At 46.2% G+C, this 24,542-nt stretch overlaps 1 protein-coding gene across 3 annotated transcripts in view; it reads right to left on the bottom strand.

Annotated features, from left to right (window-relative positions):
- Positions 1-24,542, bottom strand: part of LOC102561347 (acid-sensing ion channel 2) — a 481,367-nt gene that overhangs the window by 272,034 nt on the left and 184,791 nt on the right. For all 3 annotated transcript variants that reach the window (XR_002094474.2, XM_059726831.1, XM_019500653.2), the window contains exon 2: positions 18,548-18,698. Coding sequence is in view for 2 of the 3 variants with exons in the window: in XM_059726831.1 (XP_059582814.1) it covers positions 18,548-18,698 (151 nt within the window). In the remaining variant the exon portion in view is untranslated. The remainder of the gene's footprint in view (positions 1-18,547; positions 18,699-24,542) is intronic.

Here is a 24,542-nt window from a genome sequence, read left to right on the forward strand (position 1 = left end):
GCAATAAGGGAAGGAGAGTGTGTGTGTGTGTGTGTGTGTGTGTATGGTGAGGGAAGCAGAATGTGTGTGATTGTGTGGGTGGGTGTGTGTAGTGAGGGAAGCAGAGTGTGTGTGTGTGTGTGTGTGTGTGTAATGAGGGAGGCACAGAGTGTGTGTGTGCAATGAGGGAAGGAGAGTGTATGTGTGTGTGTTCATAGGGCGAATTCCACAGGCGCACCCCATCATACACATGCACCCACACCCCCCTCGCACTGCCCTACACACAGACCCACATACCCACAGCTCCCTGACACCCCAGCCACCCTTCCCTGCCACACATCCCCCCACAAACTCCATACCCACCCACACCCCGCACATCCACACACACCCACATACTCCCTCACCCCCACCCATCCCCACACCTATCTACCCTCCCCCACATACCCACAGCCCCCCACAATTCTATACCCACCCCCACTCACCCACGGTATACAAGAATAAGACTTCATTTTAAGCTGTTCCACAATCACCTCTGTGTACACTACACAAATGCATGTAAATCAGGACAAAAATATTTTTTGAAATTAAATTAATAAATGTTGTAGATGTTAATTTTTTAGAATAAAATTTGGTATTTTTTTGGTTCCAAGATGGCAAAACCCCTTGCTGAAAGGAGTATTTTCGGGGGCCAGGGGAGGGACTTCTGGTGGCAAAGGGCGGGGGTTAGGGTGCAGGACTTTTGGTCCCAAGATGGTGACCAGAGGGTGGGGCACCTGTCAAGGGGAGGGGCCACTCATAGCCCTCAACAGCCTGCCAAAACTCGGTAAACGGCCCTCATCCCGAAATAATAGCTCACCCTTGCTCTATATCATCTCACCAAATATGCAGTGGGATCATTCTTACAGCATTAGCTTACCTTCCTGATAATTTTATGTCAAGATAGCAGTCATGTGTTAACTATCTGAATATAAGGGCACCCCTTTTTGCCATGGCAAAAGAACCTGAGCTGGTCTTAGACCGGTGAAAGGGCATCCAAATTTGGTCTAATGTCTAAAATGGTTAGGAAGTTAGGGAAAACTGGGACAAAAAGACTGGTACACATTTTAAGGTGAAAGCATTGTAGTTAGAGGTTGAGTCTCTGGATGAGGTCACAGACACATAACACAAGCTCAGGTTTCTAGAAACTGAATAAAGTGCGGTGTACCCAACCATATATGTGCTGAAATCAAGTCAGGCATTAGGGCTGTGCAAAACTTTGGTCCCTGATTCAATTTGGCAGAGATTCGGCCCAATTCAATGACTGACTCCCCAAATCTGAATCGAATCAGAGGACACTTTAATTCTCTGAATCGAATTGGAACCCTCTGAATTCATTCAGAGAAGATTTGAAGATTCGGACACAGACACAGTTTTAATTTTTTTTCTACATACCTCTAGGTACCGGGTGACTCATGAATGCTGCGATGCTGGGGCACATGGAGTGTCCCACAGAAGCACAGGGGGGCTCCCCAGCGTGCTTGGCAGCAGACCCAGAAATGCACCAGAAGCACTTCCAGTCCAATTCCGGGTCCACCAGGGAGCATGCTGGGCCCCCCCCCGTGCCCCCTTGGCTCAGCGACTGGTACCTCCTGGGTCGGGGGGGGAACCTGGGGTCCCCCCATGACTGATCACCAAGCCATGGAGGTGCAGGGGGTCCCCTGGCATACTCCCCAGTAGACACGGAAGTGGACTGGAAGTACTTCCGGTCCACTTCTGGGTTTGCCGCAATGCATATGGGGGCCCCCCCCCCCACATTCCTGTGGGACGCTCCATGTGCCCCAGCATCACAGCATTCACAAGCCACGCTGGTACCGTGAGGTATGTGGCAAAAACATTGAAAGCTGTGTCTATGTCAGAATCGCTGATTCTCTGAATCAGCATCGAATCTTCAGATTCGGATACAACTGAATCAAATCAGGGACAGTGATCTGAATCAACTAAATGAATCACCGTCCCTGATTTAGGCCAAATCCAAATCCAAATCTAATAGGGCCTGCTTCACACACCCCTATCAGGCAACATAAAGCTGTGTTTTGGGGGTTTTGTTGTCATTTATTTGCTTGTTTGTTTGGGGTTTTGTTGGGGGGGGGGTTTTATTTGTAAATTTTCAGTTTATTTTCCTGCTGGTTCTTGCTGTGTTTCTATATGAAATCACCTAGTCTGTGTTTTCATAGGTAATGTTAGTTGGGAGCAGTTTATGGTCCTGCCTTTGGGCATGTAAAGTACCATTTAACCCACTTTCTCAAACACAGCTTGAGTACATTACTCTTTATTATACACAACCAATTTAAATAACAGAAAAAAGAAAAGAAAAGACAACAATAATTTGATAACAAAACCAACAACTTGGATAAAATTGCAACTACGGACTCGGTGGATAATTCCAGCACACTTCGTAGTTCCACTTGTGTTAAACAACCTGAATAACTAAAAACACCTTGTTATACCCTTTAGAACAGTTTCCCTTATAACACAATTGATTTCCTCCTGGTCACAATCAATTTTCCATAATTCAAAATAGCAACACAGCTATAACTATGATCCACCACTAAATGGCAGGGGCGAGGCTTCTTCTGCTTTCTGGAAGTGTGGCTCTTTTAAGCAGTCCTGGTAGCACAGGGAAACAGCCACTTAAAAGAAAAACGGCTGCAGACAAAGTGGTCTGCGTGTTTCCTTTGCTGGCAGAGTGTTCTCTTATGCAGTTTCCTTCTGAAAAATACTGGCAAGCGTGAGTGATTAGGGGTCCCCTTACACCCCATGATGCTTTTTTCTTCTCAGCTCTCTCCCTCTCAGGAGAAACCTACACCTCCCAGCACACCAACCCACAGACCGGGGTTTCCCTCTGCAGGTATCTGACTGTTGCTCAAGCCTTCCCAGCTCAGGTTTCATGCTGTGCTCAGCCCAGCATCCTAGCCAGACACAAACACATAGCCCAGTCATTAAGGACCCTTGTCCACGGTATTGGCTTTTTCTGGCTAAAGATGTTCCTGGTTTTTATTCACTGTTGTAATGTACCATGACTAATGACCTAAGATGTACGTTATTTACCACATTATGGCTTAATATGATATTACTAATTAAAAATGCTAGGGGGCACATCATAACAATTTTACCCTCCTGCCCTCACAGTACTAATTTACACCAGGGGGCATTTTAAGATAGGATTTGATTTCATTGAGGGGGAATGTCGTCAGCTTTCCTTGAGAGGCACCCCTATTTTGGGGGGGTTTGAGTTCAGTAAGAGGTGGTGTCCAACTCCTGCAAAGCCTTCCTCCCCCTTACAAGGCTTGGTATCAGGGGTCAGCCAGGCAGGCATCCACCCAAAGCTGGTGCCCCCTGGCCAAGCCTGATCCCGCACTCCCCCCTCTCATGCTTTTTCTGGGTGCTTGCAGCACAGGGCTCATGAAATCTTTTTGTGCAAACCACCACAAGTAGCTGCCTGCCACCCCCTCACAAGTCAGGGTGGGTGGATTTAACTACTATGAAGGAAGGTGCAAGATATTGCACAGTATGAAGCCCTGCAGTTGCAGCTCAAGGTTCGGGGGAGGGGGGAGGGAGAACGCCCTTCCCCACTTCCTTGGCCATCAGCCTCCTTTTTCCACCCCACACCCTGCCATACAGTAGTTCAGGACAGGAGACACTGCATGCTAGTTTTTAAATACAAATTCTTATGCTCTCTCTTAAACTTCCCTGATGCATTCCTTCCCTCCCTCCTATTTTTAGCTCCTGATTGCTATGCTCCATGTTGCTCCCGCTAGTCACAATAGGCAGCAGAGAAGAACACACTCATGAAGCCTGAGAAGGATGCCTGATGCCACTTCCGTCTTAAGTGGCAATGCTAGTAATGTCACTGCCAGGTGCCTATTTGCTTCTCGTAATATCCTTAGATTCATAATACTGAAAAAGCAATTGAGAATTCACCATTAGCAGTGTATGTATAAGATGTAAGCTTCTCTCTGCTGCGATGTAGACAGTTTCTAAGTAGGGATAAAGGCATCATATTGCGTGAATACATCAGCAACTAAACATGCACTTGAAGTAATTTCAGAAATTAAAAGTTAATATTTTGGTTTAATATATGAACATGCCAGTATTTACCAATGATTACAATTTTTTTTTGTCTCTTTTTAGGGTAAGAACCGTCTGTGCTGTGTTTGTTTGCCCTACTTCCAGGCTTGCCTGTTGCTCTGCTGCCCAACTTACAGTGTGCAAGATTTTAAAAGGCTGAAAAATTAGAAATGTTCAGGTAGTTCAAGCAGCTAATTACTGAAATATACTTCATTAGCTCTTTTCAAAGATGCTTTATGCAATGTTCCTTTTTTGTTTGTTTATATACCCCAAATGTTTTACTTCAATGTATTTTGCTACTTGGGCTTGGTGTACTCTATGTCCAGATACAAAGAAGCACAGTCATTTATGGGTGCTGGGTCCAGTAGGTACAGGAAAATAATTTGAATTAAGTTTTGGTATTAGAATACTGTATTTTCCTAATGATAATAATAATTTTCTTATCATGTAGTCTATTTGCATGTCAATCCTATTACTGCTTGCATTGTAGATCATTGCCTGCAGTCATATTCCCCCACCAGTTCTACTCCTGCCTTTCTTCTCAAGTCACCTGCCACCCCAAAACAACCCAGACCCATTCCCCATGCCTCCTACCCACCGAACCCCCATACAGAGACCTCTCTGAGAGCCCATTATGAACCAAGTATTGAACAAAACTTTATCTCAGAAATACTTTATTCAATTACGAAGTAACATGAAATTCAAGATAAAATATAAAAAATGATCAATTCACAATATTACAGAGGACATTCCCCTTCGTGAGCAGCCATGATGTGTGCTGTTCCCCCTCATGAGCTGCCAGGCAATTTATGACAATAGCTCCCCTGCTGCTGTTTTCCTGTATGTGTAAACCCCCCCACCCCACCCCCGATCAGTCTACTCCAACTCCCTCCCTCCCCGGCAATCACCACAGTGGCTAGGATGAACTGCCTTTCTACCTCCCTCCCACCCCCACATGGCAGGGGGATGGTGTGGTTGAGGTAAAGAAGGAAACAAAGCCCAGGGTCAACGAGGGGAATTTTCTTACCCTGCCCCCCCACCTTGCCCTCCTGCTCTCCGTGTAAATCTTGCAGCCTCTCTGGGTTCCCTTAAACGTTCTTTCCAAGACTCACTGAAAATCTTACCCCTTCTCTCAAAGATATTATGCAGCACACTTGCTGCCACTATGAAAGGGGTGATGTTTTCAGCACTTCTAGCTTGTAGCTGAGTGATCTCCAACGGGCTTTCAAGCACCCAAAATGCACACTCTACACTCATGCGACACTTGCTTAGGTGACTGTTGAACACTAATTTCTGTGGGTCACTCACTTGCCCACTATAGAGCTTCATGAGTCAGGGCAGAAGCAGGTAAGCTGCATCAGCAATTATTGGGGTTGGGGGTGGGGCACTGAAACACTTTGGATGACAACTTCCTCTAGTCCTGGGGCATATCGGCTCTTCTCCATCATCCCAGGGAGCGGTGAGTTTTGAAACACACGTGCATCATGGGTGCTTCCTGCCCATCCCACGTAAAAGTTTGTAAATCTGCCTTGGTGATCCACTACAGCTTGGAGAATGACTGAAGGAAACCCCTTTCTGTTTATGAACGAACGGTTGTCCTGGAACCATTTTAGGATGGGAATGTGCATGCTGTCAAGCGCTCCCACACAGTTTGGGAAGCCCATTGCCCAGTATCCTTCCACCACCTCATACTTAGGCATATGAATTTATTTGTTGCCAGCTCCAGCAGCAGGTGGCATACCTCACTGATTGCCCTCCCAGCAGTGCAGGGAGCCACGTTAAATTGATTTGCAATGTGACACAGGCTTGTTGGAGTGGCCAGTTTCATCACAGCCATGGCAACATGCTTCTCTGGGCTAATGGGCTGATGGGCTTCTGCATGACAGTTGTCCGGTGCTCAATGTACAGTGCAAGCAAGGTAACAACGTGTACGAAAGTCTTTTTGCTCATTCTTAATGTTTCAAGCCATTGGGCATCATTCCATGTTGACATGACGATTCTTTCCCACTAGTCAGAGCTGCTTTCGTGTGCCCATATCTGGTGAGCCTTGCCCTTAATGTATGGCCTGCAAGCCACTGTAGTCTTTTGAATCCAACCTTTTTGTTGTTGCAACGTGAGAGCAGCTTCCATAGTTCAATCAAGAACATTTTCTTCAAGGCAGTCATCCAAAGTTGGTTATTCAGGAGTTTTACAAGACAACAGCACAGGTGCCTCAAGTTGTTAAAGTCCTCCTTTAGAACCATACTTCTACAATATGAATATTTGATGGCCTTTAAGATTAACCTCTGCTTTCTGATTAGTCCATCAGGATTTGAGGAAGCCACTGTCTTTAGCAAGCAGGACACACACCAATTTCTGCCTGTTGTGTTCCCTGTTGCTCAAAGCCTGCAACAGTCAGTCCTATGTTAGCATGAAACCACTTGTGTCATTTGCATGTCAATAGCTACACAAACCATGTGCTCTTAACAATCCTCCCTGCATCTGCATCTTTCTGGTTTTGGTTGAAAAGACCTGAAATGTAACCGCATTCCTACTAAATTTACAATCCTTCCTTAGCTTCCTGCATTTCACATTTGATGTGTTAAACACCCCCTCCTCCCATAAAAGGTAGGCTATGCTTGTCTGTCTTTTGTGAAAATTGTCTGTCTGCTTGAACACTCTAGATCAAACCATCCCACCTCAGGCACTACATGGGGTTTGGCCCAATAATTTACAACTCTTTTGAATGCAGGGCTGTGAATTCAGGATTCAGGCTTCCCTAGTGTTCCTTGTAAGCTGAAGGTCAGAGCTGGCCAAGCAAACAATTTTAAATGGTGTTGGAATTATGGTGTCCCCAGGAGAGCTTCTTAGTTCCCTAAGTCAAGTCATGGATGGGTGCAGCCTGCCAATGTTTTTCCACGAAAAAATTGCCAGAAAACCATTCTAAAGCTGTGACTCAGTGCTGCAGCCTAGCAGGTGACAGCACCCCGGACACAGGAGGGGTTTCTATTCCATTCCACAATTTACCCTCAAGCACATGGAATAGGCAATTTCTATGCTCTGCACCCAAAAATGAGATTATGGACCACCACCCACATTGCACCCTCTCTCATGATGTAAGAATCCTGATCACCCTGCAGAAAATGCTCATACAGGATTTATTTTTGCCTGCATATCTAATGGACATGTGTTTCAGTCATGCATTCTAACATGTTTGCAGTTTCTTGCCTGAAGTGATCACCCAACATTTTCACCGATTTCCAGCACAATAGTTGTGTGAGTATGCTTCTGAATGCCAGCAGCTAGACTATCAAAAGTGAACAACTGCCACAAATATCTGGAGATTGCACCAATCACAATTCTATTAAGACTCTCTTCATAAAAGGTTTGCAGGTCTCAGGTCCTTGAACATACCCGAGAACAGGTCCTAGTAGGCTATACACTGTACCATCTACTTTGCTATATGTTTTGTTGGCCATGGAAGAGAGCAAAAAAAGGCCACATTTGGCAGACATGCTGGATACTTCTCAAGGCTGGGGACCAAACTGGACTTATGCAGAAGTTGAGGCACTGATTGATATTTGGGGTGAATGGAACGTGTTGACACAACTGGAAAACTGAAGAAATAAACCAGTGTATGTGGCTATTGTGGAACCATTAGCAGAACATGGCATCATTTGGGAATGGGAACAATGTTGCAGTAAGATCAAGTCCTTAAAGTGTGCCTTCCATTGCGTAAAAGACAATAATTCTTGGTCAAGTGCCTCACGTAGAATGATTCCACTCTATGACAAGCTGTTTACCATCGTTAAAAGTGATGCTTCAAAGGCTTGCATGAGCAAGTTTGGGACAACAGGTTTGGTGGATGAGGAACCAGAAACTCCACGGCACCACAGTACTTGGCAGGCCACAGCCACTGCACAAGCTCCATGCAATCAGGCTCCTCATTCACAGACTCAGTTACAGATGAATGACCTCAAGGGACCTCTATGGCACGCAGTCAGAAATGAGCAGCAGTGGACCAGAAATGACTCTCCTGTTCAGGATGCAGAAGAGGACTCTGACTCAACCAATATTCTGTCACAGGAGTCTTCGGGTTCCTGAGCAAGTCCTGTGTTGGAGACCCCACAAGCCTTGCGAACAGTGACTTCTAAGTTATAGCAGTAGTATTAGCCATGGGCGTAAAATATTAGTGCGGCATGTGTCCTTAGTCTCCTGGGGTGGGGGAGACTAGTCCCCTTAAACAAATCTAACCTACTCTCTGCTGGGTGGATGGTAGTATGCGTTTTTCCAGGCAGAGGGGTACCAGGTACAGGCAGGTGAGGGACTAGATGCCTTGAGACTGGTCAGAATATTTTTGGGGTGCAGCCTTAATAACACATTTGGGTGCTACCTAGTGTGTTTTCATTGGTAATTCATGTGGAGGGTGTCCTGTTAAAATATTTTAACAATGACTCACTGTTTTAAAAAAAAAAATGTTTAAAAGTAGACCAACACTGCATGAGAGCTTTCTCTTGTACACAGCAACCCCTACTACAGGAGCTGTGGATCCTGGATCATCAAGAGCAGATATTAACACTCATCATCAATGCAATTATTGAACAAATCAAAGAGCAACTAAAGAAAGTATTCTTCAGCTACTGACCAAATGACATCCAAAATTCAGGATATCTTCAGTAGGTTAATGAGGAGGGAGGAAGCCAATTTTGAGCTTATGGAAAGCAGGATTAATGAAATGGTACAATGTTTTAAGAAATTCACTAAGAAGGTTGATTGTCATTTGTGGCTGGAGCAAAGCTTTAAACGGGAGCTTCTAACAGAGTTTCAAGATTGTAAACATACTTAGAGGAGCACTGACAATATGCCACCCCAACCAACTGTTCATTCTCTTCCAAACAAGAGCTGAGCTTCCTCTAGCCACAAGAGGAGAGCCCCAAGATGGTTCAGGGACGAAGGGCAGGAGGATACTGAGCATCCCCAGGGAGGGTCGAAGAGGGGGGCATCGTGTGGGGTAGCAGGTTTTCGTGACTAAAGCATGAGTGTACACAAAGCTGAGCGATGTCCTAATAGAATTCCCATTCAACAGGCAGTCCTCAGTGATCAAGCTCTAACTGAATCCATTTTTAAAAAATCTCATTTAGATAGGCTATTATGTCACAAGAGGGCTGATGGGTGCTCTATTACCCCCTGTGGTGGTGTGCTTCTTAGGCAATGCTCCCTCATCTGCTGTCACCCCAATTTTCTCAAAGCAGATTGTACTTCTATCTATCTAGCATTTCTCTGTAACATTAAAGGCAGGGGTGGGAGGTGTGTGAACCAGGTTAGGTTCACTCGCTATATGTTTTTTCTATCTGCTTTAGTATTTTTTTTTTAAACTGATAGAAATAAAGTTCCTCAAAGGACTTTGGAAAGTGGCTTGTACTGTTTTTTCCATAGGAGGAAAGTTTTAAGTTACACTTTAAATTCACCTATGTTCCAGACTCCAAAGAATACCAGAATTGCAGTAGCAATCCCATGCTCTAACACCAAAAATGCCTTGTTCTCCCACCCTGGCCACCCAGATAACCCTGACAATTCCCCAAGTCTTGGATGATACAGGTAGGCAGCACATGAGCTGCACCATGACAGAGCAACACAAGCCCAGAACAGTGTGCTTGACAAAGCTGGCTGGTTAACCTCAAGGGGCATTACTTGGGGGTACACCACATACATGAGTAAATCTTTGATAATGTAACCCAGGTGGTACTCCAAGAGGTATCCCCTCTCCAACTGAAGGGATCAAAGCAGGTGCACAAGCGCTGTGGGAGGTATAGGGACTCTCCTCCCCCTATAGAGTAGAGCCAGACCACCAATGGGGACTTAACCATATACCTTTTAATGAGAGAACAGTACTGGGAACATAACCAGTATAAACCAGAGGGTATAGGGGACACTACAACACCCCGAGGGGGCAGGATTCAGCAAAGGTTAGATGCTTACAATCATAGACATATTCATCCAGTTGACAAAAGACAGGGTTAACAAAATATAAAACACAAACAGCAGAACAAACAATACTGGTTGGGGAAATATAAAAGGCGCAAAATACAAAATGTCAAATAACAAGGAATATAGGGCCTAGGTACCTGAAGGGGGAGAAAACCCAATGACCCCTTTCCACTGCAACAAGAACTTCTCGCTGTTATTTCACTCACCCCAAGTCATCCCAGCTGGGACTTGAACTCAGACCTCCCACCTAACAAGCAGAAACTCTACCACATAGCCACCAGTACCAATACTGTACAAAGCTGCTAGGGGTCTTGGTCTTTCAGAAGCCCGGCCTCACCTTGAGCTGCCTGGCCTCTTATTGGAAGAGCTGGAAGCAGAGCTGGGAACCTCTCAGGTCACTGCTCAGATCCTTGCTGGAGCTGGGGAGCCTCTCCTGCTGGCCACAGCCTCTTGTAGGGGGTTCTGAAGCCCAGCCGCGCTGCTGAGGGTCCAAATTCTGCCTGCAGGTCCCACTCCTTCAGGCTCTTCTGGGGCAACTGCTCCCGCCCAGCTCTTGCCAGCTCTTTAAAGCTCCTTCCTTGTGGTCCCTTGCTGGTCTCTCCTGAGTCAGCCGCACTGCCCCTTTTATCCCTCTCCAGGTGACCCAAGGGGCCAATCAGGGACATGGAGGGTGAGTCTCTGGGGCCTGATTGGTGAGGAAAGGGAATCCCAAGTCCTCCAATCATCTTTTACCCCTTCAAAACCCCTGGGCCAAATCATTACCAGTTTGGTGAGGAAAGGGAATCCCAAGTCCTCCAATCATCTTTTACCCTTTCAAAACCCCTGGGCTAAGTCACTACAGCTAGCCCATCACAATAATACATAGGGCTGAGCAAAACGGCATGTTTCGCTCTGATTTCTGTTTTGACATTTTTATGGGGCAGTGTTTTGCTTTGAGTTTTGTTTAATTTCAAAAGCACTGTTCCGTTTAGTTTCATCGAAAGTGTTTCGTTGTTTCGACACTGTTTCTATGTTTTGCCCATAAGCTATAATGGAGAATCATGAAAATGCCTAAAATATTGTCAATTCTTGCCTGATTCAGATGAAACTTGCCATGATGAAACTTGCCCCATTAGAGAGCATGAAGACTGCCAAGTTTCGAGGAGATAGATGCAGAGTTTCTGGGAAACTGCACTTTAAGGTGTTGACAAGCAAAACAAGCAAAAGACCAAGAGAGTCACACGGGGAGGAGGGAAGAAGCTTGGCAAATTTTTGCAGGATGCTGGGTAGGGTGATGCAGGGAGGCACCCCATAATATGAATCACAAGACTGGTGACAGCCATCTTGGGGCCTACATGACCAAGGCTACTGTCTTGTGGCTGAGGGCACTTATCAAGTAAGGATGACCAGCCATTAGCCCTTTATAAAGGCATTAGGAAACACTCTATGTAATGTAGCATAAATTTGAACAGGGTAACCAAACTGACACAGCAGGAACCCAGAAATCTGCCTTTCAACTTCCCACAGTGCCACCATTCACATTAGGCATGGGCACCCACTCATTGTCCTACTATACCCACTCCATGGGTGCTGTGGATAAGTTGTCCCTCCCTCCCCCTCCTGTATTTCTGGTACACATGACTGCGTACATGGTGCTGCACCACTGCCTTGCCAGCATGGCACCACTGGAAATGCTGCGGACACCACCTGTGCTTTGGGGACAAACAGCAACAAGGAGAGTGCGGGACAGTGGTAAGTTTGCCAATGGTGAGGTACTTGGAAAAAGACAAAAATTTTGGTTGAATTTTTGAATGGGCTAACTGCTCAATGTCATCTCCCATGACAGCTGTTCCTTGCCCTGACACAAGAGATGCCATGACACAGATAGAGGAGCAACAGGATCAATGAGGATATTGATTGATTAATTAGGTATGTATGTATGTAATCAAAAGAAAATACAAGTAATGTCATGTGGGAAGAAAGCCTAAGTGCTTAGATTCTTTCTGGCTGTCACATTTATTACCCGGAGAATAATACTGATGACACATTGTAAAGATTTCAAATTTGTCTTTTGACAGGAGTGAAAATGAGATCGTTGTCCAATCCCAGGAGACTGCTCCTTACTGTTGGAAGTGCATAGCTGTTTGTTTCCTTCTTTCTTCCTTCCTTCCTTTCTTTGCTTGTTTGTTTTTTAATTTGTTCATTTGTCATTTTCATTGTTTGAAGTCTTCATTTATGGTTCTTAAGTTAAATTTTTATGACTTTTTTTTTGCTCTGTACAGTACAGTTTTTTGTGTGCTTGCTTGAAATGCAAAAATGTGAAAAGTGGGAGAAATATGGTGGCCATGCATGGCCCAGGCGTGGTGTGAAAGCAGGGGTGTGCTCCAGGGATGCAGGGTCAGCCACTACTAGGGCAGGGAGAGGGGAGCAGCAGAAAAGTCAGGGCACTGTGAACAGAAGAGGCTTGCTGGCTCTGAGAAGCAGCAGTGGGGAAAATGGGCATTGCCTGCTGGTGGCAGCTGGGGAGAAGGGGAAGAGCCCTGATATTCAACCAGCCAGCCATGGGACTGTGCCCATGCACAGCCTGGGCATGATGTGAAAGCAAGAGTGTGCTCCAAAGGTGTGGGGTCAGCCACCACTGGTCAGGAGGAGGGGAGAGGCAGCAAAGCAGGGCATGCAAGGAACATTAGAAAAGTTGGGGTGAAGTGCATGTGACTATGGGGAACAATATTTTTTGGAATCCAAAGAAGTTGTTTTTTTCATTAACCTGAACCTTGAATTAAATCACCAGTAAAGATTTGCAATAATCGCACCTAGTGTCTTGTTGCAGCACTGTGTGAGACAGAGAGAGAGGCACAGGGAGCAAAGGAGCACTGGCCAAAGACAGAAGCAGCTGCACCAGCCCCAAAGCCCCAAAGAGCCCGGCAGAAATACTCCTGAACCAGGTGATTCTGGAGGTGAGGGGCTGGGAATTCAAACCTCATTATAAAGAAGAGCCTGGAGCAGGCAGGAAGGGAGGGTGCAGGACTGGAAGGAGAGGAGCCGGGTTGAGCAACGTTGCGGGAAAACTTGAGAGCAACCTGGAGAGCCAACAGGAGGCTCTTGCAGAGAGGGACCTCCCCAGAGAAGACTTAGAGGAAGGATTGGTGGAGTGGCAGTACCAGGTACTGCTTGGGCTGGGGAAAGTACTGTAAAAACCCTAATAGAGGGGCATTCTGGAAGAAAGTACCGTAAAGACCCTAAAAGGGGTGCAAGGACAAATGATCAATGGCAGACCCAGTGGGGTGAGGGGATTGTAATGATTCCAATAAGAGGCTTGTGAAGAGCTGCCGTAAAGACAGGAACAGGTGAAGGAGAAAGTGACCTCACTGAATATATTTTTTTTTTTCCCCAAAAAAGACGGGGAACAATAATCCAGGATGGGAGTGCTTGGTTTCTTTTTTTTTTTGACAGAGGCCCCAGGAAAGAACTCGATGGCCGAACATTGACGAAAGGATGATTTGATACCTGGTGGAATGGGTGAGGGTGTAGGGGATGGTGGAGCCCTCAGGAACATAGGACAGTGGATGACAAGCAACTAGAACTACATGACCAGGTACTGAATCTATGCCTATAAACACCAAGTCGTGGCAGATGAGGATGTGGGTGTGTGGACCTCCAGTTGGGATTCGTCCCTGACATCAGTTGACAGACTGAGGTCCTATGGGGATATAAACAGAATATATATATATATATATATATATATATATATATATATATACACATACACTTCTTTATCAAAAGAGAAATCAATAGGCCAGTGTGACGGCGACGGGCCGCCGTCATGGGTACAGGCAGAGGATAGGCAGGACAGGGGGGCAACAACACCCCCTCAAGAAAGCCACGGGCCGGGCTACTCACCCCCGGGAAGGACGGCGGCATCGGAGCTGGGACCGCAGCAGCAGACGCGGCCGCCATTACGGCCGCGCGAGCCGGCACTACGCCGGCTGTTTAAACAGCTGTTCGCAACAAGGGGAGCAGCTGAGCCAATTGCGGCAGCTGCAGCGGCTGCCGCAGGAAGTTTAAAAGCCCCGACAAACCCCGCGGTAAGGGGGAAGCCAGAGGAGGAGAGAGGAGGCATGCAGCACGTCGCTGCCGCTGCGGCTTCCCCAAAGCCAGAGCCTCAGGCAGGCAACTGGGCATCAATCCAGTGGCTGAGGCGAGAGCCGGAAGCCCCAGTCGGGGCAAGAGGAGTGACTCCCAGCGTTTGCTGGGAGCAGAGCAGCAACTCGGGAAGTTCTTCCATTCCCGAGGAGCAGTATTTTTGAGAGCATGGGAGAGAAGAAAGGAAAGGACCCGAGCTAGCGGCCGGGTCAGGTGGAGACGGAGCCAGGCTGCCTGAGGACGACCGTTGGCCTTGGGAAGGCCTGCCAGAAAGAAGTGCTGCAAGTAGCGGCGGATGACCATCTCATCAACAAGTGACCGGTTGGCGAGTGGACGGGGTGTAGGGGTGGCGGAGCCCCGTGGAACATCTGAGGACCCAACCGTGAGTACCCCCACTTTGTCGGGCAAGTCCCTCTGGCAGAAGATCTCCACTGAACCCCTCCTTCGAATCACTTAACATCCAAGTCATGGCAGGCGGGACGAGGGGGAGGGGCTATCAGACAAAGGGCGGTACCGGACGGGAGGCCCACGGACGTCACAGCCAGTCAGAGAAAAAAAGGAGATAACCACTTCTACCCTGAAACCAAGAGCGGGTAGAAAAGCAAAGACTCTTTGGGGGGGGAAGGGTGGTACTTAACTAGATACTTGACACACTGCAACAGAAATTTCATGGATTTTTGAGTGAACCCAAGTGGCACCTGGTGGTGAAATCATTGCAAGGCAGGGAAAATGCCACTTTCGCCCATATGAGAGATACACGTTGAAAAAATAATACGATAAAAATAATCCTCTTGGCACAAATTCAGCCACTAAAAATAAAACATGCTGGAGGTGGTTTCATTTACCATGATAAAAAGATGACTAACATGGTAACACAAGGTGACACCGTAGATCTTCAGATGTGATTAAGATAGCAAAATGGCAATTTTTGTCATGTGGAAACAGGAAAAGTGCAACGTGGACAAGGTCCCTAACACTCTAAGGGCTTTGCTGCTTCTCCCAGTCCCAGTGAGGCTATGAACCTTGCTTACCAACCCCTCCCTAAGCCCTTCACAGGATCCCTTCCAACTGTTTCCCTGGCACATGTGTCTCTGGCTACACAGCTCTGAATCTGGAGTGGGATCAGTTTCTCATGGGATGTCACAGGCTCTCCCTTGCCCTGATGCTCTCTGGGCAAGTTTCAGCATGGTCTCCCCTGACTTGGGTTGAGTTTCCCTGACCTCTCCGGGGCTGGGGTCTGCTACTTCCCCCATCTCCAAACTTTCCCTCCCTCAGCTTTTATGACTTAGTAGCAGCCAATCAGAGCCCCCAGTTTGCAATTCAGGCTCTGGTCACAATTTAAACATGCCAATAAGAAGCATGCATCATGGTACTATCTGGTAGGACTTGTGCACCCTCTGCAAAGTTTTGCTGCCCCCTCTCTTGCAAAGCTCTTAAGCCCCAATCACTCACTTGGCTTGAAGCCAGATGAATTTTGCAGCTGTTACACTTTAATACGCAGTAGACTATTTTACTGCTCATTAAAGCATCATGTAAAAAAAGTGACATTATGCTAATGTGCAGTAAAGTAGTCTACTGCTCATTAAGCATCACTAAAAAAGTATGCAAATTAGTGCAGTCTAATGAGCATTATTTAGTACCTCACATTGGAAGGTACCTGTACACATGCCAGATCTCTGCTCCTAATACATACTAATTAGCATGCGTTGGAAGAAACTAGATTAATCAAGTGTGCTGGAGCATGTTAATTAATATCTGTTCAGCATCTCTGCACTTCAAAATGGTGGCAGGAGCACTTGAAGTAAAGCTTGTCAAGTGAGCTTTAGTTCAAGTGCCCCTGCCATCATTTTGAAGTGTGGGACACTGAAAACATGTGATGCTATGGACACTTTAATTAGATCTCTCAGTGTCAAAAGCCCCCTCTGGGGCAGCTACCTCCCAGCCCTGTGCCCCAATCTGTGGATCAGGGTAATGGGGTGGGGAAAATGTCCCCTTCCCTTGGTTACTGCTTCCCAGCTCCATGCCCCAATCAGCAGAGGCTAGGAAGCAGCAGCCAGGGGAGGGGACATTTTCCCCACCTCATGCCCCTATCTTCCAATCAAAACATGAGGCTGGGAAGCAACTGCCTGGAGAAGGGACAGTTTCCCTGCCCCCTGCTGTCTACATGTGTGCTACTGCACAGTAGTTACTGTGTGGTTAATCTGCTACCTGTGTTGCAGAATACCATCTCTGTCTCTCCCCAAAACTCAACTATCTGACGATTTGGTTACCATGGCCACTGCAGAGGGCAGACACCTCTGACCCTGAGTTGTAACCTGAGCTGGATATAGTCCTGAGGGAGGGGGAAAACCTGCTTCTGCTGCCTATGTGACTGGTATCACATACCTGGGTGGGGGGCTAAAGCTCCTTATTGTTCTAAGCAATGCCAACATTACTGGGAGGGGGCTAAAGACCTTGCCAGTATATCCAGAAACCAGTGATGCCTTTCAGCTTGGTTGGCTGGCAGCCAACAGTTGTTGGTCTTCATTGGATCAGCTAAATGAGGTCATAAGGACTATATAAGTGAAGGACTGCCCAGGAGGAGGGGCAATAGCCATGATGAAAACTCACGGAGAGAAGCTGGACCATCTGAAATTCTCTCTCTCTTGAAATTCATGATCAATGAACGGTTTGCCTCCAGAGGGAATCTCCACCTGCCTTTGGATGATACTCATGAGTAAGCTACTGGAGAGCTTACTAGATATATAACTTGCAGTAACACAGATGTGTAATCAAAGGCTACCATGCCACTTTGCTGTAAGGGATTTCTCCAATACTGCTGTACCCTATTCCAAACCTTCTCCTTGTAACCAGTAAAGTTCTCCGTTTTACCTAGTGTGGGAGAATTATTGGGAGAGGGTATAGATTATGCCTTGGGGTCCTCTTGGTTCAGCTGACTAAGGAAGACCACTATTTGTGGTTCAGACTGAGGGAAGCACCCCAAGTTCTTGTAGTGGGTCAAGTACCCTCAAGGGCTAATAGGCCTGTGCTTCCCAGAGGGCACAGGTCCAGGATCAGTCCAGACTCTGGGTGGTGGTAGCGTTACCCCCAGGCTAGTGGGTGTGCTCCAGGAAGGGGGTTGGCCAGATGTGAGGCAGCCCCAGGGCAGCACTCAGAGCCTGTAAGGTGGTTGGGTGCAGTGAGGTGGGTGGCTCAGCACAGGAGCAACCCCTACTGGCCTGCCACAACCTGTATTTACAAGTAGGAGGCAACTTCACAGTAGACTAATCTACCACACAGTAAATGCTGCATACATGTAGATGGTGATGCTTTATTGCACAGTACATTAGTCTACTGTGCAGTAAAGTCTCTTGTGTAGATCAAACACATGTGCAGGCTTTAAGACTAGGGACAGACATTCAAAAAGCCTGAGCCTGAATTGATTCAGTCTTTGAAGGTTAGTCTAACATGGCTAGGCTCAATCAGTTTTGTAACCAGGCAGACATCCCAGAAATGCAGGCACATGCCTGCAGTGGCTCAAGCTAGAAGCTGGGTGGGGCACTGGAGCAACCCTCCCTTCCCTTGTACAGAGCTGAGCTGAGGACGGGCTGCGGCCAGGCTCCGGCAGGACACTATGATTAGTGAGGGGTTCCCCCTACTCCTGACCAGCCCAGCCCAGCAGGAAATGTTTATCACCCCTAATTCAGAGTTTATCAGCCCATTAAGAAGACAAAAGAAGGACATTACCAGATATCTGTTGATTCTGCCTTTGCCCTGTGCTGGCCTTTGGCAGAGGGTTGGACTTGATGACTTCTCAAGGTCCCTTACAACCCTACTTTTCAACAATTCTATGATTCTATGGGTCCCATCACCAGTGTCACTACCCCCTCCAGCTCCCAGCACCCTGCCAGACTAGCTGATGGGTGATCCCAGGCCAAAGCAGGTAAAACTGCCTGCCACTCCACCACTCCAGGCACCTGCCACCATTCCAGTGCCCCACTGCTCCCATGTTCTCCTGTACTCCCTCCTGCACCCCCCACCTGCTCTGCCCAGAGTGCTGTATAGCTAGTTATGACTCACTGGAAGATAGCCTAGCAAGTGGGGAATATTTCCAAGCTGGAAAGCAAGTCCTCAGAATAAACCACTGAACTTGCTCTTGCCCCTGAGTTTTGGGTAGTCAACTTCACTTTTAAGTTCCACCTGCATTTGTAAAGCTCAGATGCTCTCTGCAAAGCTTCAGAACTTTTAAAATTGAAACCTAAAACAGGTTTTGGCTGTTGATGGTGAGTGGAATTCCTTAGCCCATGGCAATGGGAAGAGACAACAAAGCTGGTACAAGTACATCTGCAACCAACTCACATCATTAGCTAAAGGAATTAACATTTGCTCTTACCTGTTTCTCCCCATATTGGTAAATATTCATCTTGCTGTATGTCCAGCATGAGTTCCAATCCATTGCCTGTCCCACCTTTGACTGTAGTAAGCAGAGGCCGCCCTTCTTCTCCTGAGTTAAACATGTAGCATTTCCCATATTTTGTAAACACCTTTGAGAGAGAGAAAAAAATAGAAAGCTCCTTATAATATGTGCCTTTTCCCAACCCGACCACAGCTGCAATATCATGAAGAATATAACTCCAGGACAGCTCTAAGGGACATGTCTGAAGACAAATTTAGTCTCATTAAATAATTTAGTGTATTTCATTCTTTTTTTTACAGGAAAAAAGAGGATAAGGGAGGAAAAATAATGTGGTATTTCAAAGGCATGAACAAAAAGTATGATTAATATTGTGTTAAATCTTTACAAAACTTTGTACACTTGCAGTATTTGAGTTCATGCTGAAATATAACATAGTTCCCCTGTTTGGTCTAAGATGTCACAATGGCATTTTATGATGGTAGATTTAGAGGTGGAATATTTTATGTCTAATCTCAAGCAAATATAAATGCCTGTGGGGGAAGTCCAGCTTACTCCAGGACAACTCATGTGAAACTAACTGTCAATCACCCTCCTAGCCTGCTGCCAGTCTAATCCAAGCCTTTTCATCCCAGTTCAATAAACATGCTTCTTGTTGTTTTGTTCTCCCCTCTTGACTAAGAAATAAAAGGCCTTTGGAAGGATAGAAGCTATTGAAGGAAAGTGGAAGGATAGATTAAGAAAGCAAAAGGCAGACTTCTGCCTAATGACAGTTACTTTTTGACCCCACAATACCTTCCTACTGAATATTGACTCACGAAGGCTTTGTTCATACTGTTTTATATATATAACAGAGCTGTTTATCCACAATGCTTTTTCCCACCAGTCACAATCCAAGTTACAGGCCTGCTCTCTCAACACACTCTTTAAGTATAAAAAATGTATTATTCTTCTCATTCACGATTTTAGCACTTCTCTGGAAGAAAATATAATTTATGCCACCTCCATAACAAAGCAAAACTTCCTCTTTAAAAAGAAAGTTTTCAAGATTTTCCCAGTCACTTCTGCTTTTGTTGAATCAGTGCTTTAAGCAGGCTGAGACCCACCTCCCCATGAGATCTTGTATAAAAAATGGTTAGTTAGCCAAACAGCATAAAGACAAATATTTTTACTACACACATTTTGAAAAGGGGGCAAATGCACTCTGCTGTCCTTCACTGACAACCCTACACCTCTCAAAATCAAAAGTCAAGTCCTACCCATCCCCAGATCATGAGATTTGCTTAAAAATAACAAGTGTTGGGGGTGGTTTTAAATTGCCTCTGGCTGCAGATGATGTCAGAGGTGATGTTTTTAAGCTTTTTGCTGCATTTAAGAAGGCTAGAAACTTTCTTAAAAATGAAAGCTGATACACAGTGCCAGCTTTCAGAAATAACCACTGATGAAAATGAGAACTACAATTCAATCAGATCCCCATGTCTGCAAGTATTCAAGTGACCACTGGTTTCTGCTTGAAAGAACGTGTAAATTCCCCAAATACCATACATTTTTAGCACTGAAGTGAAAATTAGCACTAGAAACTGTAATATTTTCTTCACACTGTTCTCTGGTTTTAAAAATTCCAGGCATCCAATCAATAAATAACTCACACATCATACTTAACATATATTCAAACAGAGCATTAAACAAGTTAAAAGCTAGTGTTGGTTTCCCTTCAAGATCCTGCAAATAATCACAAAGAAGGAACATAGTAGCTGAGATCAAATTACCATAAAAGCAATTCACAAACCTAAACAAAGGCTGGAATCATCAGCTAATACATTCAGAGTAAATAATCTCACTCGGCATGTCCAGACAAGCGTGCACGTGCCTCTTGCAGCGTCTCAAACCCCTTTGAGATGCTGCAAGAGGCACATGTGGGAACATAAAAACATTCCCCACGCTGCAAATTTGCAGTACAGGGGCAAAATTAGATCCCTGGATATCCAGAGGTTAAAAAATACCCTGGACAAAAAAAATGGGGCAGGGCATGGTCCCATTTTTACTACACATATTTTGAAAAGGGGGCAAGTGCACTCTGAGGCAACTGGAGGCTTGGTCTTCCACAGAGATGCTCTGGTAGCCAGCCAGCACATCTCTATGGCTGGCCCTCACCCTGGTGCTGAAGCACGCTGCTTGCCCATGCAGGGTAGGCAGTATGCCAGCTGCAGGGAGCTGGACCCGGTCTCTGTGCCAGTAAGTAGGGGGTGGGGGTGGAGAAGGGGCCCCATGCCCTGTGCTGGGGGGGGAACTCTGCCAAGAGGCCCCAGTGACCCCAATGGCAGCTGATACTGCCAGTGACTTTGGCCCTTTTTTTTTTCAATTGCCAGGATGCTGAGGCTGGGTGGGGCAGCAAGAGCTGGTGAGGGATGGGGTCAGTGGGACAGTGACAGTCCCCATCCGGATCTGGTAGGAGCACAGCAGGTCCCAGCCAGGCAGCAGCCTGCACTGCCAAACTGCTGCAGTGGGTAAAAGGTGAAAGGAATGCTCAGGGCTGCTTCAGCAGTCCAGCTGGAATAAGGGGTAGTGTCCCTAGGTACCAACTGGCCGGGCCCCAGAAGCTCCTGAGAGCGAGTAGCCCTGAGCTACTTACTAGAGCAGTATTTTGTACTAATGGGACCAGCACAGGTGCTGGCCCCAGGCTCTAGCTCCCCCTGGCTGCAGATCCAGAAGAAGCCAGGCAGGGTTATTGTGCCCCAAGTAGCACAACTTGTACCACACCAAAGTGCATGCCCGGGCATGTGCACTGAGGAAAAAAGCCCTGGCTCAAATTTCCACCACTTCTATTTGAGCTGCTGGAAGCGCACGTGCTTGCATGCATGGACACGCCTGTTAGATCTACATATGCAACAAAATCACAACATCGCTGCAAGAGCAAATGAAAACAAAAACATTAAGTTGATGATCATCATAATTAAACTAAAAATTATATTCAAATCAAACTATCCTATCAGAGCAAAGGGTACACATCCTTCTAAAATGATTTCTCCCAATATGAAAATCCTTCTTTAAAACATGCCTAACCTATTAAACCCAGTGGAATAAAAAGGATAATCCAAATAACTTGAAGTCCGTACCACTAGCCTCATGCTGTTTCCTTCAACTACCTGACGAGTGGTTCCAAAAAGAATGGAGCTAGATTGCTCTCAGTGGTAGCAGATGACAGAACAATGAGCAATAGTCTCAAGTTGCAGCAGGGAGGTTTAGGTTAGATATTAGGAAAAAAACGTTCTCACTAGGAGGGTAGTTAAAGCACTGGAACAGGGTATCCAGAGAGGTTGTGGAATCCTTGAAGGGTTGTAAGACCAGGCTAGACAAAACCTTGGCTGGAATGACAGTGGTAGGCGTGGTCCTGCTTTGAGTGGGGGGTTGGACTAGGTGACCTCCCGAAGTCCCTTCCAACCCTAATTTTCTATGATTTTATGACATGGGCTAGACATAATGCCATGGGCACAGGTTTATCTAAAGATGTGCTAAAAGCAGGGGCAACATTTTCCAACTGAGTTTAAGATACAGGAAGAAAATTCACATGCTACATGATAACAAGCTTGCTTATATCAAAGGCAACAGCACATTTTATTTGCTGAATGAGGATTTAACTGTTGATGCAGTTATTGTAGCCTTTAGCCAGCTGAACACCAAAGTGAAGCTAGGCAATTTTCCAAGGCTTTATATGAGACAGAAGTGCTCACAGACCCTTGGGATTTAAAATATTAAGTGTAAAACATCCAGGCAGGATATGTATTTATAACTCACCGAGTGTTCCCAGTCTCCTAAGCCCATTAGCCTGTGAGCTGAATGCCCAGAATACATAAATTTGTAGAAATCCCCATTGGCTCCTGTGCCGTTCTCAGAGCTTGGTCCACATGTCTCTGCTGCCTCCATGAGACTTCTGTGTTTAACCTAAACAGCTCTCTGAATCTCCAAACATGTACCTGTACTTCCTCTTGCTATTTAACTGAGCCAGAGGCATAACCAACTCACTGATCCCACTGAGATCTTTTCATGGAGTTCAAAAAGAACCCCTCACATTCTTCTCTCTCTCAAACTGGGCACAGTCATGTTCAGTAGCTTCCAGTGGTCAAAAGCTGAACCAGAGCAGTGAACCAGGCTCACAGAAAATCAAGACTTATGTCCTAATAAGGAATGGGCATGGTGAACCTCCTGGCTAGAGTGCCAAGACCAATAGAAAACTAAAAATCCGAGACAGGGAAACCAGACATTAAAACCTGGACAGTTATAAGGCTGATCAAAGCATGACTTAAAAGAAACATAAAGGAAAAAGCCATACCACATCAAGAGACCAAGGATGGGATAATGCAGAGATCAGGGATTTTCTGGTTTCTGTGGATTTGTTTTGAACACTTCCTGCCCTGTGCTCACAGAGGGGAGCTAGCATGGAATGGCCTCAGACTGCAGGAGAATTTAAAACTGGTGGAAATGACCTCAGGAAGGAGAGATGGCATCCCTATCCAAAGAAGTTTGCAAGCAGGCATCTCAAGGGAAATACAGGGTTAGACAATGAGTGAGAAAGATCTTGTGCCTCCACTGGCAATATCCCAGGCCTCTGTCCCTGAGGCTAGTCCTGCTCCATGTGGAAAAGGCATCCTAAAAGCCAGACAGAAAAAGGAACTTAAAATACAGCCCTTCTGGCCCAGACTACAACCACACTTCACTTACCCCACAGAACTACTCAGAAACTACTTGCCTCCTTGGGTAGAAAATGTATACTGGATTTGAATTTACAAGAGAACCCACTGCAGTCCTCCTGTCTCTCTGCAGGCTCTGAAAAAACAGACCTTCCTAACCTTACAAATGTGTACAGAGAACTGAATCTGAATTCTAATATATCTATAACAATAAAGATAGTGGTTGACCAGACAGCATGATTAAGCCTTGTAAACTGTCACATACAAAGCAATGTAGTCATCTAGCAGGAATGTAACTGGTGGTCTCTGTCTTGGTGTCTTCCATCCAGACAGCACCATGCCTACATTGAGGAAGAATCTGTTTTGTCTCTACTTCCACTTTCCTTATTTTGGCAAGGTCAGTACGGGCTGGAGAAGTGAAATTTGTTAGCAGCTGGGTATTACTGATTCAGGTTTTTAGGGTGTTTGTACATGCCACGGTGTTTGAGCCTCATTAATTTAACATGCCTAAACATTTTTAACCTGGGTTATTTTGCTGCACCGCATTTGTGTTTGCACACCACCAGGTCTTGAAGGACTTAAGTCCCATGTGTAATTCCCCGCAGATTCCAGCAGGGAGAGCCAAACACCAATCTACACCCAGTAACGTTTTTCCTAATGAGTTATAGCAGCAGGCACCTGTTTGCCAGTAAACCAGCCTCCCTCTACAGTCCCTGCCCCCTATCCTCTGCCAGGAGTCTCACACTAAGTCCCCTCCCACACACCCCCCTCCCCCCACTCCAGGCCACGGTCACCATTGGCTTAGGGGTCACACTCAGAGAGTGGTGGTAGACAGGTTGTTATCGACCTGGAAAGATGTGGGCAGTGGGGTCCTGCAAGTCTCAGTTCTTGGACCAGTGCTATTCAATGTCTTCATCAGTGACTTGGACGAGGGCATGGAGAGCACCCTGTCCAAGTTCGCAGATGATACCAAATCATGGAGCAAAGTTAACACACCAGAAGTTAGGGAACAGATCCAGGTGGATCTGGACAAGTTGGAAAAATGAGCAGAATGAAATAGGATGCCGTTCAACAAAGACAAGTACAAAGTGCTGCACCCGGGCAAAAAGAACCACCAACACACTGACAGGCTGGGGGATGACCTTCTCAGCAGCACAGCAGTGGAAAGGGATCTTGGAGTCATAGTTGATTCCAAGATGAATGTGAGTCGTCAATGTGACAAAATCCTGTTTGTGCAGCCATAGCAAAAGCAATGCAGGTGTAAGGGCACAACCAGCAGGACTGGA

Source organism: Alligator mississippiensis, chromosome 4 (assembly GCF_030867095.1).
Source record: "Alligator mississippiensis isolate rAllMis1 chromosome 4, rAllMis1, whole genome shotgun sequence".
NCBI lineage: Eukaryota > Metazoa > Chordata > Crocodylia > Alligatoridae > Alligator > Alligator mississippiensis.